At 54.3% G+C, this 16,128-nt stretch overlaps 3 protein-coding genes and 1 non-coding gene across 4 annotated transcripts; 3 read left to right on the plus strand and 1 right to left on the minus strand.

The window, feature by feature from the left end:
• Positions 1-2,620: 2,620 nt before the first annotated feature.
• Positions 2,621-4,323, plus strand: GLRG_00425 (SAM domain-containing protein; the record flags this gene model as incomplete). Its single annotated transcript, XM_008091110.1, has 3 exons — positions 2,621-2,888; positions 2,966-3,127; positions 3,191-4,323. 3 exons carry the CDS (start codon positions 2,621-2,623, stop codon positions 4,321-4,323), a joined length of 1,563 nt encoding a protein of 520 aa, XP_008089301.1.
• A 2,986-nt stretch (positions 4,324-7,309) lies between these two features.
• GLRG_13015 lies at positions 7,310-7,421 on the plus strand. Its single transcript has one exon. It is a non-coding gene; the product is annotated as a tRNA-Thr (tRNA).
• Positions 7,422-8,758: 1,337 nt separating this feature from the next.
• On the plus strand, positions 8,759-10,024 carry GLRG_00426 (uncharacterized protein; the record flags this gene model as incomplete). The annotated part of the gene is made up of 2 exons (XM_008091111.1): positions 8,759-9,147; positions 9,409-10,024. 2 exons carry the CDS (start codon positions 8,759-8,761, stop codon positions 10,022-10,024), a joined length of 1,005 nt encoding a protein of 334 aa, XP_008089302.1.
• Positions 10,025-11,523: 1,499 nt separating this feature from the next.
• On the minus strand, positions 11,524-13,384 carry GLRG_00427 (uncharacterized protein; the record flags this gene model as incomplete). Its single annotated transcript, XM_008091112.1, has 3 exons — positions 11,524-11,597; positions 11,652-12,956; positions 13,012-13,384. The coding sequence occupies 3 exons, from the start codon at positions 13,382-13,384 to the stop codon at positions 11,524-11,526; spliced, it is 1,752 nt and encodes a 583-aa protein (XP_008089303.1).
• Between the last annotated feature and the right edge of the window lie 2,744 nt (positions 13,385-16,128).

A 16,128-nucleotide genomic window follows, 5' to 3' on the forward strand; every position in this document is an offset into this window, starting at 1 on the left:
GACGGTGCTCGGACGGGGTAGGAAAAGCAACGAGGTAGCGGCGAAAGCATCTGACAATGACTTCACCGCATGGCTTCTCCCGAGTCTCCGGCTGCGTCAACCGCGTGTTTCTGACTCTATTTTCCGTGTTTGGACCGGGAGCTTGATGAAAGCTTAAGATTAAGATCCAACGCAGCCGAGTCGACGATCCTGGCGAGAAACCTGAAATCCCGAGAGTCATCATTAGACATGGCGGTCTACTTGTTATATTTTGGCCATCCAATACCAAAAGCCAATTTCAGTGCCAACCAACTTGTCCATGTACTTGGGTACACTAGGTATCGTAAATCCCCATTATGCAGGTAGGCAGCGGAGGCAGTAAACGGGGCCCACTTCCGGTTAGCGATTGGCAACGGCCGGGCTGCTCGGTCCCAATTACCGATGGATGGGGGCGTTGGAGTGGCAGGACTGGACACAGCCGGTTCGGCGTTCCACCGGCGGGCAGAGAGCAGGGCCTTTTCTCATCTTGCAGGCCGTCAAATCCCGTAGATTCTCTGGGCCAAGTTTCCCCCTTTTCTTTCTTGTTTCTTTGCTTCTTTTGTCCGTGTTCTGGCGCGGCACGTTTCCTTGCGCGTATTGATCCGGTTGAAAAAGAGAGACATGCAGACGGCTTGGCTTCTGGAACATACCAATGGGGTTGCAACGAAAACCCGTCGACATTTGCCCGGAGATTGACTCTCTCCGTCTACTTGCTTCTGTCTCGTCAGACCTAAGACATATGGCAACCGCTTCAGCTTCAGCTGCCCACGCAGCAAGGCGGTGCTCCGCGTCGGCTACATGGACCAGCGGAAGACGTATATATGCCTCGTCGTGGTGATAAGAGCGAGTTCCATGGCGATTAATAAATGGGGTGGCAGGCAGGGAAAGGTCTCGCCAAGGATCTGCTTGCTACGCACGCTATCTGACGATTAACCGCTTCTCGAAGTAGAGCGCGACATCAAGCAGGCAATTGGACCGAGTCAATGGCCCAGGGATAACACACCCCTCCTCCCCTGGGCGCTAACATGCTTTCGGGGCCGCGATAATGGGTCGACTAATGGTTGTGGCACGGCGCAACTCGCCCCTTTGGTTTTGCTTGGTGGTCCCCGTGGTAGTAATGGTGGTGGCATCCAGACGGACATTGCGTTTTGCAACAGCATGGGAGATGATATTGGCGCCGACAAATGCCTGCGATATGCCATGCACTGTCAAGGGGACAGCACAGTAAGAGGGGTGGCGGCAAATGCAAATGTTGGTCGTACATGATACGATAGTACGAGATGAGGGCGGCTTTCTGCAACATCTCCTCTGTCAAGGCTGTATCCCGAGTGCGAGCGTACAACATTTACCGGGTACTTCATATAAGAAAAACGATATTTAAAATAAAATAAAACAAAGTACAAAAGAAAAGAAGAAACTGAGGTTCCGGAGGCTGATGCTTCCAAAGGTTGCTTGTTTGCTTTTCATCCTGCCAGGATCTCTTCCATATCTATTACGCTACCTGTTGCCACTGAGGCACCGGAGCACTCCTCTCACTGGCTTTCCTGCATCGTACCGATACCTACTTACGTACCTGCAGCTCCAGTGCGGTGCCTTGACCTAGGCGAACACTCGCACTAAAACTGGACCCCCACCGCGACACAGGGAACAGCTGACGGGGAGGGAAACCATCAGGGAAGGTACCTCCAACAACGCTGCGCTCTCCACAGAACCACATGTACTGCAAATGTCTACGTACTTTTCCCCCTTCTCCCCCCTTCTACCTACCTACCTACCTACCAAGGTAGGTACCTTATTTACTCTTGTAGTGTACGATACAGTGAGTGGTACAAAGTACTCCTCCACAAGTCCCATTACACCAAAGCAGCGCCCCCCGCCTGCAGCACGCCAAAATCCAATTCAGGTCCAGGCCAGGTCCCCCCGCTGCAGTTGCTGTTACCGCTGTTACTGCTGCTGTTGCCTACCGATGCCAAACGCTCTCGTCCACCTTTATTCGCCTGAGCCCAAGCCCGAACGGCGATCCCATCTTCGAACCTGACTTGTCCTTCCAACTCTTGCAGTCTGCCCCGGCTACCTACTTACCATCTTAGTCTCTCTGAGTAGCGTGCATCAGATTGAGCCTCTTTTGCACTCACGCCTTTTACCGCCATCTCCTCTCTCTTTCTCTTCCTCCCCTTCTCTTGACATCAACCTTCCAACGAAAGTCGGCCAGGAATACCGACAAGCCGCGAGAGGAACCAATGCCCGTGATTCCTCCTTTGTCAGCCCGATTCTGTGCGCTGCTTCCACACCTCCAATCTCTTCTGCAACGGGCCCCCGCAGCCGCCCTCACGACCTTCTTACCCTGAGGGCACCCCCGGCGCTTCTCGATACTCGACATCCCCGATTCCTCTTCGTCCTCCAGCCTTTCCTTCTCCTCCGTTTCGATCTCTCTCTCTCTCTCTCTCTCTCTCTCTCTCTCTCTCTCTCTCTCTCTCTCTCTCTCTCGCTGATTGCCGCAACCCCCACTGCCGTCGCCTTATCTCCGTTCCGACGAGCTGTTGCGCCTTCTCTCCTCGCCTTCCTTGCCTCTGATCCGCCCGACAGCCCATCGACGCTAGCCATGAATTTCGACTCGGGCGTCTACGCAGAGTCGGACGCCGACGACGAATATGAGCGCAGTCTTGGGCCCAACTCGCCTGTCGCCGATGACGAGGGATCACCAATCGACTCCGAGCTCCCCTCTTCCAGCGAGCACACACCCACCACCTACGGCCACCGCAGTAGTGCCGACCGCCTACCCGAAACCATCATCTCTGAGTGGACTGCCGATGAGTGCGCCGACTTTATCAGCACAATCGGCCTGCCGCAGTATGCCGATAACTTCGTTGGTAAGTTGAACCTTCTCCGCCACCGTCCCTTCCCCGCGCGCTATTGTGACGCCTGACTGACTCATACCCTTCGTCAGAGAACGAAATTGTCGGCGAAGCCTTGGTTGCTTTACAGCATGACGACCTCAAGTCCATGGGCATCGCCAGTGTCGGTCATCGCCTTACTATCCTGAAGAGTGTCTACGACGTAAAGAAGGCCCAGGACATCCCCATAGAAAGCGACCACTATGTGCCTCTGTGTAGGTGATGCCGCGTTCTGAACCCCCACTAACTCCCTGCTGACCTTTGGATTCCCTTTGTAGCTGCCGATGCAGAAGCTCAGTATGCGACAGCCACCCTTAAGGATATCAAACACCTGGTCGAGCAGCTCCGCTTGCGAGACGAGAGGATGAGCCTGGTGGAGAAGGACCTGCGTAGACTGTCAGAAGATTTCAGGCGGCTGCGGGAGGATATGCTGCCTGCGTTGCGTCTAGCAAAGGACTCGTCACAACCATTACCGAATGTCTCCAACAACAACAACAACAACAACAACAACAACAACAGCAACAGCAACAGCAACAGCAACAGCAACAGCAACAGCAACAGCAACAGCAACAGCAACAGCAATAACAGCAATAACAACAACCAGAATTACGGTTACGACACTGTATCGCCACCGGCACCGACGCCTTCTTCAGCCCAGTCGATGAACCTGCAACGCCAGTACTCCACCAAGAGGATTATGCTGGGAACGACGCCCAAGAGCAGCTCGCCATCACATCTGCAAACGACCCACGAGAGGTCGATGGAACAAACGCTGGACCCGTCAAATGCCGCGGAGCGAGCCGTCTTGTCATCGTCGCACCTTGCAGCCATGAACGGTTCAGCTACGGCTACCTCGCCCGGCTACCCGTCTCCAAACATGCCCTCGCCAACATCTCCTCCTACGCATGGTGGTGCAACGCTGGGTTCACGATCTTATCGCTCCGACCGCTCGGAAGTCCCCACCCCTTCCTCACGATCAACTTTTGCCGAGAACGACCACGGATACAAGGCTCGCGAACAAGCCACTGCACCGAAACGTGGACCGACCCCCGCCCCCGATACGCCGAGTACGAGCAACGCGTCCGTCGAGATCTTCAAGTCGTTCCGAGTTAGCATGGACGATCCGTGCTACAAGGTCCTGCCAGCCGCTCTCAAAAAGTACCAGATTAATGCGCCTTGGGACCAATACGCGCTCTACATTGTCTACGGTGATCAGGAGCGCTGTTTGGGGCTGGAAGAAAAGCCTCTTATCCTGTTCAAGCAATTGGATAAGGAGGGCAAGAAGCCCATGTTTATGTTGCGGAAGACGAACAACGCACAAGTCGATCCGTCATCAGAACAGCCAGGAAGCGCCGGACTTGGGGCTAGAGGCGCGACAATGGGATATGATCCGCCCGGTGGTATCATTTAGGGGGCGATACCTTTACTGATCATACTCGAAGGTTGCCCTTCGTCGATTTGACTGATTTCCCAACCGATTGACTGAGCGAACACTGGCCGTGCGTAGGACGCGGGGCTGGCGATCCCGACAGGACCAAAGGATACCGGAGTTGGGGTTCACCTGCATAGCGCTGCGCGGAAGAGACACGACTGTTTTGGGACACTACCACGGAAACACAGAGTGGGTTCGACTGGGCGGGGGATTTCCTCCACGGAAAGTGTTTCGTCTTGCAGTTGTCCCTGGACTGGTCCGACTTCGAAAGGTGGATCCGAGCAATATTGTTTCTTATTTTTTGCTTTTCATGTACGAGCTCCAAGACCTCGAAAGAACGAGATCCCCGCCCAGGGATTCGTCGGTCCTTTTTTTTTTTTTTGGCAAAGCTGTTGGAATCGATTGCTCTTGGGGATCTAAGCAGGCTCTGGATGGGGCTTGCGCAGGGTTTAAGCGGGACCCGGGGGATGGGTGCGGTGCCTGAGTGTGTCACGGTCTATGGAAGATGGCTTGAACTGGAGTAGAGCGAGCGTGTAACCAACAGTCGGAAGGTGGCAGGGAATTTTTTTGGGTATTTGGGTGGCGGCATCTGCTCAATGCGATCAAAGGAGTCGCGGGAGCTATCAAAAAGGAGCTGTTTTCAATTCTTCACATCGACTTTCACCATTTGCCGTTCTGATCGAGACCGTGACCTTGCAATGTCGAACGAATGCTCGTCCCTTTCTCCCGAGCGCGGAGGCAAATGACCCGATACATGGAACGAGCCCGCAAGCGTACGAGAATAGGACGATGTGGTGGGAAGAATGACGCTCACTTATTGGCGTAGGGGTTCTCACCACAGGTCAAGGTGGGAGGGGACGATCGCGTCAAGGATGGTCGCCAGACTCGCCTGTTACTGACCTTCTAGAAGAATGTGCATCCGCCTCAGGATGGGACGACTCGCGGCTCCAGGGTCGACACGAGCATGGGCCGAAAGGGGTGGAGAAGGAAGCAATGGTGAGACTGTACTCTCTGGGTGTGATGCTTGGGCGGGAGATGGCGTACATACGGAGTACAGTACCTAGGGAAAGGGTGCGGGTACTTCTCTATTCGTCGGGTCCTCCCTCCGTCCCCCTGGAGCAGTATCGGCACAGATTCCGGGAGAAAGACCGGGGGGTGGAGTTACCCTTGACTGCCTAGGTACGTATTGCTTTGTTACTGGCACGGGGTTGGTATCGTAGTTGTCCTCGGGTACCACGGAGGGCCGGGTAGGCTGTCTCAGTGCGGTGGGTTTGGGGGTTGGTGTGTTGTTTCTTGGAAGGCCGTTGAAGAACGTGAGATGCTCGTTCGGACGGCTGAAGAGGATGTGGGGACTGGATATTGCCGGAGGTTTTGGTGTGTGTGGTATTGAGTCAAAGTTAGGGGCGAGGAAATCCTGGACGGAGCGCTGTCTGGAATGGTGCGCGATGATCTACTGGTCGGTGCCTCCTTTTTGAGTCTTATCAAGGAGCTTGATGGGGAGCACGGGAATGGGCTTGAGCAGGTTTCCGTTCGTGGTATGTGGACCTATTTTGGGGGGTCGAAGGAGGTTCGGATGCAACGCCGGGACGGAGCGGAGGTGAGGACCCGGGAATCTTGGACAATAAGCCCTTTGGAAGCAGGAAAGCCTCCTCCCCCCCGTTTGCGTTTGGAAAGTAGGTGGTGCTGGCACGATTAAGGCTTTTCTTGCGGGCGGCGGTGGCGAAGGGGGGAGAGATACGAGGTTTTGGAGGGTTGTGATGTATCAGATGCGCCGCTAAACTGTGCACCAAGCGTATGCCGATTGAAGCACCCGTTCTTTGTGGTGCTTTTGCCCCATGACCCTCCTGATGCTCCTGGGGTTCCTCTCTGTGAAGTGACCTCGAGTAAGGGAAGTTACAGCGTACGGGTCGGAAGGGGGAGATTGTTCAATGGTGAGCCTGGCAAAGCCGTCTCACCAGGCAAATGCACTCCCGGATGCTCTTATGATGCTTATCCGTATTGTCCTTCATTTTGACGAGCCGACCGCCCGACCGCCTCCTTTGGCGCGGAATTGTTTTTTCTAAGCGGGCCGAGTTAGGACCTCAGCGCTTGGGATAAAGCCCCCACCCGTTCGATTGATCTTCGCCTTTGACAAGTGTTTGGTGTTTTGGGCGCAATGAAGGGTGGGGACGGGATGCGCGGCCGGGCGAGGTCGTTCGAGACTGGTTTGCGGGGGGAGGCGAGATACGGGGAGGTATCTCATACTAGTCTGAGGATTGGGGAGTTGAATTGATGCAGCTGAAAACAATAGATATATGACGCCAAGTTGCAGGTATAGTGGTTTCTCGGGCTGTCCGACGGGACCAACTGGGCATTGTGTGTTCGTAACGGTGCATCTTGGATGCTCACGACTAAGGCGGGCGAGATTGGGTGTGGCGGGCAAGCTGATCCAGGGACTTCTGAAACTCACATGTCAAGTTAGTATAGATGGGGCTGAATCGCGTGCATGAAAGTGTATAGAATTTCGTGACTGGGATCCGCGTGTGAAGCATGCAACGGCGTTGGCCATCTGAAGAGCTATCTACCTTAGCTTTGCTCATTCGGATGGCTTGCTCGAATGGCAGGTGTCCAGTTGGTCGAGTTGTCTTTTGATGAGCTACTTACTTGAGGTGACGACACGGCCGAGTCCACTTACCTCTTGCATAGAAAACCCGGTTGGAAGGCCAAGTGGGATATCAAATTCCCATAGTACACCAAACTGCTCTCGCTCTGCTGTCTAGCCCGTATCCTGGGCTACTCCATGGACATCTATCTGACCCATGTCCAGCATCCCGCATTACCCCCACCTAGCAGCCTCAACTCCATGCCGCTCCAGCCCTTGAAGCCCAATGTTAGGGCTACGATGCTCGCCCCGTTCGCGACCCCGAGGTTCCACATTGCAGTCATAATCCGAACCGCTGCCTCGTGCTGCCAGCACAAGGAAAATGCCCGAATGGCTCAGTGGTAAAGCGTCTCACTAGTACAGGCTGGCCCAGTCCGAGGACTGGGAGAGTGAACACGACATGAGAAGATCGCCAGTTCGATTCTGGCTTTGGGCAGAGTGCGAGTGTTTTGACCTTTTGCAGCCGTAGTTTTGGTCATGTTGTTTTTGATTGTTATTTCCAAATAATGGGTGCATAAACTGGTAACTCGGTCGTATCATTTTGCCCGCTTTGGTCCGAGTGTCTTGGATATCGGACCGTGGCTCTCTCTCGCTGCCTGTCGGGCAGGGAGTTTTGGAGCGAATGGGTGACAGGGAAACGAATGAAAAAGTAATCGAGCGTGTCGACGTTTGTTAAAAATGATATACCACGAATATTCTCCGTGGACAAGCAGCACCTCGCTTTGACCAATGAAAGTTGTCGATACAGACGTATGGGTCTCGGTGTCTGTGTGCATGCTTGAGCCTCAGATGCCCATTTCTGCCGGGACACTCGAAATGATACTTGTTCCTACTATTGTTTCTCTCCCGTATGGTAATCACTACGGTGGCTTCTTCTGCTTCCACTTCTGCAGCCGATTCTCAATTTCTCGTCCTTGCTCTAAAAGGACTCGATAGCCCAGTTGCAGACTGTCAGTTATAGTGGTTGCGACAACGAAAGATCTTACACTTGCATGTGGTGTAGTGGGTGAGATGGGAACACTGGCAACTGGGCTATAGAGGACGAGGAGACACAACTCCCCATGTAATTGAGTGCTGCTTTGGTGACTGCCAGCATCATAGGCTCCAGGTGAGAGGTTGCGATGAAATAAAAGCCGAATATTGAAGTGACTTAAAGCTTCAATCTGAAATGTAGAGATACACAGCGTCGGACATGTCATCATATCTATATAGATAAAAAGAGGTTCTAACGGCATGGCATTTCGCTGATTTATTGGTCCATAAAATGCTCACTAAGAGTTTGTCACTGATTAAGAGGTGTCCCTGGAATGGATATGGCTCATTCGGGGCTCAAGATGAATTCCGGAAGATATCATTTGGGAAGGACCAGGTGAGTATGCCTCGAAGTTCGTGCGTGCCTTAGCTAGGTAGCTAGGTAGCTAGACAGGCAGGCAGGCAGGCAGGTAGGTAGAGTCAGGTGCTCCCTCACTTCTTGCTTTTGCACCTGCCCGTCCTTTACTGCATACACCTCTGCTCTTTCCAGTTACCAGGGACTCACGTTCACAGCCTTCCCATACTCACAACTCCCAAGCTATTTCTCCGCAGGTTTGTGCAAGGGTTGTCAAAAGATATTCCCATCGCCATACTTTATCAGGCGAAGGAATACTACCTGCTGACTACTATCATAGAAGTTCGGAGTACCCCTCCGAGACGTGGGAAGGAGAAAACCAGCGCAAAATATTACGTTGAAAATAACGTCCTCTTCCAATCCACGAAGGAAAATTCATCCAAGTCATGGAGCCTCACCACCAGACTGCCTCTGTGCTTCAGCCTGGCGGTATAGAGTTCGCCTTCGGTACAGGCGATGGCTCTCACTCATTCACGTGGAGCCCTCCCGCTTCCGCGAGCCCCCCAGACAATGACCACCAGACAGCGTTAAACGACCGGAAACGTCGTCGAGTGCATGTCAATATTGTCAAGCAGGGTGTTGCTTTGCTACAGCTTGGCTCGGATATAACCTATGACTTCAGCTCGACCCATGCCGAGGCCGAGAAAATCCTTGCGGGTGTCATCGCTGAGAGAGATCATCTTCAAAGGAACCTTGATATTATCAAAGACGACCTTCGGCATACACTGGGTAGATATCGAGCGATTGTGGAAAAGCTTGATGGCACCCAAGGGGAGTTTGATCACTACAAAAAGAATCACAGCCACAGCAACGAATTTTTACACCGTCTGCAAACAAAACTCGACAAGAGCTATCAGAAATGTCAAGACATCCTCAACCATCGCAACCAGCTCATGAAAACCGTCAACAGCATGCGCAAATAGAAATCGAAGAACGAAAGCGAGCAGAGGCTTCTTCTCGAGAAGATTGTCGAGGATATGACTGCCCAAGAAAAAGTTCGGCGTGAAATGGGTGAGACCAGATGCCAATTTTCCAGGGATCTTGAACACGCCCAACAGAAAGTAAGCCATGCAAACCTGCAAAGGGCCAAGGCCGAGGAGGAAGTCAAAGAGGTCAAGGCCGAACTGGACAATCTTCGAGACCAGGCTCAGGTGGAGAAGACCAATCTCGTGCAGGAGCGCGAGGAGCTACAAAAGGAATTGGACAGCGCCACGAAAAGCGAGATGAGATATCGAGATGAGGTCGCCCAGCTCAAGAAAGATACCGAAAGCCTCGGAGAAGAGCACAAAGGCTGCCAAGTATCGCATGACAAACTCCAAAGCGACCTTCTCAGCGCCCTCCAGGCAAGCGTAGGGGCCAGAGCAGAACTCAGCGAGGCACAGAAAGGACTGGACGAGAGTCACGACAAGTACGCCAAGTTGGTCGTCGAGATGCGGCTCTTGGAGGAAAAGAACACGGCCCAGGTAACCCGACTTGGAAGCGAGCGCTGCGAACACCTCCGCGAGAAGCGGGAGACCATCGAGAAGCAGAAAAAGGCCGAGGCCGAGATCAAGAGACTCCGAGACGAAAACTACAGTCTGTCGTCAAAGTTCCGCGGTGGCACACTGGAAGACGAACTGCGAATGGCGCTCGAGGCGGAACTCGGCAATTGAGACGACTAAGATCCAGAGGCAATTGCCTATATCGGGGGACGTACAAGTATCGCCCGCAAATAGGTCAAGAAACCAAAAAAGAGAGAAAGTTATATGGAAAGCTAGGAGGTGTCTTGACACGGCTGAAGGACGCAGATGATCGGGAAGACTCTGGAGTGTCTTGTGAACCAATTGCAAGGTTCCTCACAAACGGCATTCGATAGCCCATCAATAGTCTGTTGGCCAGAATGTAGGGATATAAAATTGTACTTTTGACTTTTAGGGCGGTCTGTTGATGCCCACTACGATGCGAGACCTAGACCGAGTGCTGTGGAGAGAGGCTTCAATGCGTGGAGTTTGGCCCATCGCTTCTGGAAAGGCGGGAAGCTTGTTTCCACCAGTACGTCAAGCAATGTTAGGGCAATGGAAAGCCTTTGATTTTTCTTGCTTTGAGAATGACCTAACCGAGCTCTGGCCCGGCCTATCGAGCGAGCGACGGTGTGAGGATGATGATGATGATAATGATGAGAGCTGGCATGTGACTGCCGGTATCTACCGCAGGCACGCCAGACAAAGCATCGTCAGCGCCAGACGGATTCTCCAGACGCCCACCGCCAAAGCCAGCAGCCCCTGGCGAGGCTCCCTCGGGAGCCCCTCCTTCCCCATCCAGCGGTCTTTTCTCTCCTCTCCCTGTCCTGGATCCGGCATCTCGGCGACACCACGAGCTGCGGACGCGTTGCCGAGGTCCACCATCCAGTCCAAACCACATGTAAAGCCTGCGCGTGGACTAGGCGAAGGCAGGCCATCAATCAGAATCGATGGGAAGGAGGCGGGCGAACTATGGCGTTGACGACGCTGGCCAGGCCATTGAGTCCACGGCGGGATGAGCCGAAACTACCGCAGCTTTCCGCGCTCTTGGATGAGTGCCGGCGGAGGGGGGTCTCGGACTGCGATAGCGGTCCAAAAACGGACGATCTAGGAGCCAGCGCGGGATTTCCGGAGCCCGGCCCGGTACGCAGTCGGCAGCGACATGTTTACTTGTGTCTCACAGGGGACTTTGTGCTGATTGGCGTGCGCGCGCAAGCAAACAGCTTACCAAGTGCGGTGTTCCACCCTTGTTGAAATAAAAATACAGCTTAATATTGGACACCTGAAGTTGGCCTACTCGGCACCGTCGCTGGGGTTGTTCATTATTCAATTCTCACGCGCCCAGCGGCCCGGCCGTGGCCCTAGATAGCAGCATTGTACAGGTGTTATTAGCAAAAACCGACAACTCATCCAGGGGTAGCCGTGTGTATGTGTATGTGTTTCCCCCTTTGGGATGACCGTGTGTCCAGTTCTACCTAGTCTATCATTTCCAGCCAGCCATTAAAGCCGATCCGATCTATCGTTTCGCTTCAGACACCATAAACAAACAAGTAGCGAAGAGAGTACATGGGCACAAAAGAAACAAAGACGTGAATTATCCCAGCGTCGGGAGGCGGGATAAATGCATCATTAACGCCAAGAACGATCGGAGCTTATTCTCGTGAAATATCGCGACCAAAGACCTTGGACTTGAGCCAGTCGTTGACGACAAGCAGGCGGTTGCGAGCTGCACAAGGTTAGATATTGGACATAACCTTCTGGCCAAGGATATAAAACTTACTGCTGAAGCACATGGAAAGGTAGGCGCTGCGCCAGAAGAGGTAGGTCATGCTGCCACCGCTGGCAATATTGCCGTTCCACCAGCTGACGTCAGCGACGGCCTTCTCGCTACCAATGTAGGCCATGCTGCCTTGGTGAGAGTAGTGGAAGGGCTTGATGTCCTTGATGCGACGGAGCTGGCGCTCATGGGCCTCGATCTCCTTGGCAACCTCGGCGGCGTTGCCGGGCTTCAAGTTGAGGTCCTTGCTGAGCTCCCGGACGCGAGCCTCGACAGTCTCTGTTCTGGCCATGTTGTTGAACAGTCTAGCCAGGAAGCTACCTTCCTGAGCGGCAACCTGGGCAGTAGGGGCGTATCCAGCGACGGCGCAGTCGCCAATGGCCCATATGTCACGGGTGCCCTGGACAACGAGGTACTCGTTGACGGCCAGGCCGCGGCGAGAGTCCTTCTGGGCGGGGATTTTGGAAATGAGGTCGCGGACAATGGGGCGAACGGCATTGCCAGTGGCCCAGACGAGAAGACCGTAGGGAATAGTGAGGGTCTGCTTCTTTCCATCGGGGCCAGTAGCTTCAGCCTGAACGTGGGTGTCGGTGACGTTCTTGACCATGGTCTTGGTCAAGATGTCAATCTTCTCCTCCTTGAAGGTCTTCTCGGTGTACTCAATGAGCTGCTTGGAGAAGGAAGGAAGAACGTTGGGGAGAGCCTCGATCAAGGTGACCTTGAAACGGTCGGCGATTTCGGGAACAAGACGCTTGATGTCCTCCTCGAAAAAGTCCTGGAGCTCACCAGCGAACTCGACACCAGTAGGGCCACCGCCGACGACAACCATGTGCATGAGACGGTTGACGTCCTCGGCGGACTGGTCCTTGAAGGCGGCGGTCTCGACGCAGTCCATGATCTTCTTGCGAATAGCCTGGGCGTCGCCAATCTCCTTCAAGAAGCAAGAGTTCTCACGCACACCCGGGATGCCGAAGGTGGCGTTCTCAGCTCCAACACCGACGACCAGCATGTCGTAGGCGACCTCGGTCTCGGACATGGAGCCCTTAATTTCCGACGTATCCAGAATCTTGACCACCTTTCTATCGGGATCGATGGAGCTGGCCTCGGCTTCGTAGAACTTGACGGGGGCCCTCTTGTGACGGAGGATGGCGCGGATGGGCTCCATGATGGAGCGATGCTCGATGGTGCCGGTCGTGCACGAGGGGAGAAGGGGGGTGAAGAGGAAATAGTTTCTGGGCGAGATGACGACGACGTTGTAGTTTTCGGTGTCGAGCTTCTTCAACAGAGAGACGGATCCCCAGCCAGTGCCTATGGTTAGGTTAGCATGGTGCACAAGCTTCTGCTCGCTGGCGAAGCAACCTACCGAGAATGACGATCGTCTTCTTGCTGGGGTCGAGCTCAAGCTGCTCCTCGGGGTGTCTGTCATCGTAGACGACGTATCCGATGTAGGCGAAGAGGCCCAGGGCGGAGAGATAGGTCAAACGCCAGGCCCATCTGAAGGTCTTGCGAAGCTTGCCGGGCTTCTTGGGAGCTGCATCGGCGTATTCTCTGCGGAATTGGCGCGTAACGGTGCTGACTTGGGGAAGGGCGGCGACTCTCGGCCTCGCGGCGACGGTTCTGAGGGACTGTCTGGAGGAGGTAGTGAGGGTTCTACGACCGGCGTTGGCAGCGCGCGGAGCCTTCTGGAGGAGGTGAGTTGTGCGAAGGGAGTTCATGGCTCTGGAGGAGGAAGCCATTGCTTCAATTGATGATGGAGAGGGAGGGAGGTCCCCGGTGACCAACAACGTTGGGATAGTTGACGATGAAGAGGCAATGCGACAATTGCGGCAAGAGAGGATGATGGAAAGGAGGATCGGAGGAAGGAGGGAATTTCGGAGACGATAAGGATGCGGCGGGCAGCCTGCTTTGGGGGGGGGGTGCCCGATTGTGTTTGACGCAGCAAGATTTGCAGCTGACGGCTGGACCCTCTCAACCAGGCGGTAATTTTTATTATTTCTATGTATCCGGACGCAAGCGCAGAAAATTTCAGGTGCTACGGGGGTGAGGTCAGAGCTGGCGCGCTCCGCTGGTGGTATCGGTATCTGAGAAGCTTGGACACCCAAGGCGACACATGATTGGACGTGATCAGAAACCAAATGTAATTCAGTGACCGACGATGAGTATCGGTAGACTACCTACCTACTCCTAATTACCTAGTTGCCTAGGTACCTGTACGTTGTGCCCTGCTGCTGCCGGTGGTGCAGTCTTGGCTGCGCCTAGCTACCTTTCCCTTGGGCCCGCGTGCGGTTTCCCTCACTAATAAGTTTATCAATGACTGGGTATAAGAGGTAGTCATTGTGGACTCTGCGGTGGGTCCATCGCGGTGTCTCTTCGAGAAAGAGAAAAAAAGAAGTCACCAGCCCCGGCCACGTCCGGCCGAATCCCGGCGTTTCTAGACATTGATTTTTCCTTCTTTTTCTCTTTCTAGCTGATCCAGTACATTACCTACACTTGGTTGATGTCGCGATAGCAACCCGAAGCCCGGATGACTCAGGAACACTTATCTCTATCTATCCGCGCTCTTTCTCTCGCGCATTCTGGCAGGTGTCAAGCACAGTCAGCCTCACTCACGTTATCCTACGGCCCTGGTGACACAGAGTACCACACCCACCTCGTGCCTCACTTCTCGCCTAGGTAGACCCATGCCTCGAATCTTGCATAGGTTGCCGCATTCTCCCGCAATACATCACTTGGGCACATGCTTTGTCGTAACCGGCATTCGACACTACCATCCCCCCGACAATGCAAGCTCGTGAACTCTCATGCTCCCGCAACTTTCCCTTGTTGCACCATAACCTATCAACTTACCTAGAGCTTTCTCCATGCTGTTTGGCAAAGCGCCCACCGAGAGCAGCCCCTCCAGTGCCATTTCCCCGAACCCCTCCTGACTACCCAGCCCAGTCATTCCCCACCGCCGATGGGAGAACTGCGCATGACGCCACCGGGAGACATGTGGTCATTCTGCCCGAGATTGCCCCCCCCCCCATACCCGACAACTTCCCGGTGCCCCGAGGACGCACTCCATCCGACCGATGCCGCGTCCCCGGCCAGTCCCGTCCCAAGTCCTTCCTTCCGTCCCCCTTCGATTCCTGCCCCAGTTTCCGTGCCTTGTCTCGAGGACACTATCACAGTCTCCGGGATCTCTCTTGGTGGCTGTGCAGGCCGGCATAGTCGCCCGCATCCATCCTTCCGAGGCCGTCATCGAAAGTATCGGACTTGAGCGTTCTGTGGGGATGTCACACTCCCTCCAGGAACCATTTCATCTGTTACCAACATGTGGTGGTCGGTCCAGAACACTTCGTGCAGACGAACCTACAAATCGGCCCAACTCCCCCCCTCTTTCGGTCTTGACACTATGACAGCTGCCGTTCCCCATCTCGTCACACCAGAAACATGTGGGAGCTGGCTTACGTGGTCACCTCGGCTTAGTGACGCCTTTTTGGTTGCAGTCACCACAGTTTGGCCCCCTCTGCACACCCACCATCTCCCTCTCCGCCTTTCACTTGTCTAGTCATCCGGGCTCAAGATACTTGGCAAACCATGACGGCACACTGCGATGGTGTGTTTGTCAGAACCATTATGACACGAACTCACAATGACTGGCAGCCAGTACCATCACCGCCTCCACGGCCGTCCCATGGAGATGGGACTGACCCTCTGGGCACATGCTCCAAACTTACGACCCGAGCAAACGGTCTTGGGCATTTAATTCAGTAGGTAGGGGAATTCGCACATTGGGAAAGTTTCCATGGCCAAGACCTCTCTCTATCTCTATCCCGAGCCAGGGGCCCCAAAAGCAAGCGGGATTGTGCTGGTGTGTGTCGGCACCTTTTGCACTAGAGACGAAACGGGGTCTTGCCCACATTCCACCGTCACCATCCCCGGTGCCGGGCCCGGACAGACTGAAACGCCGCAAGATTACCTACCTAGGTAACCAGCCTGGCAGGTGGAGAGAGCCGATGTGATGATGGTGGACACACTTTTGAAGCCGCTGGCAACGTGAAACAGGGTCGTGTCTGACTTGAGAGCTCACACAGGAGGAAGTGGGCCAAACCCCTCCCCGAAAGAAGGCCTTTCTAGGTAGTCCAACAAGTCTCCAGCAGACGGACGCGTTAGCAGCAACCCCTGTGATGCCCGGCGCCTGTTCTGATTTCTAGTTTGTTTTGATACAGGTGGCGCGATGATGCTGTGCTAAACCACCGGACTTGTCATGCAATACTCGTCAGGTCCATCACCAACCCACGGCACCTACTACTAAACAGCGCATGACAGGGCGCCGGTGCGGGCGGCCAATAGGTCAAATGCCGGCAGATGAGACCGTTAGTCAGCTATCAAGAGCCGCCTTTCTACCGCCGGCCAATGGGCTACCTAGCTCTTCAGATTTACGGCCACGGCCTCGGTGGAGGCTCAAAGTGGCGATTCGAAACGACCAATATATTGG

The sequence above is a fragment of the Colletotrichum graminicola genome (genome assembly GCF_000149035.1).
Source record: "Colletotrichum graminicola M1.001 genomic scaffold supercont1.1, whole genome shotgun sequence".
In the NCBI taxonomy this organism is placed as follows: Eukaryota; Fungi; Ascomycota; class Sordariomycetes; order Glomerellales; family Glomerellaceae; genus Colletotrichum; species Colletotrichum graminicola.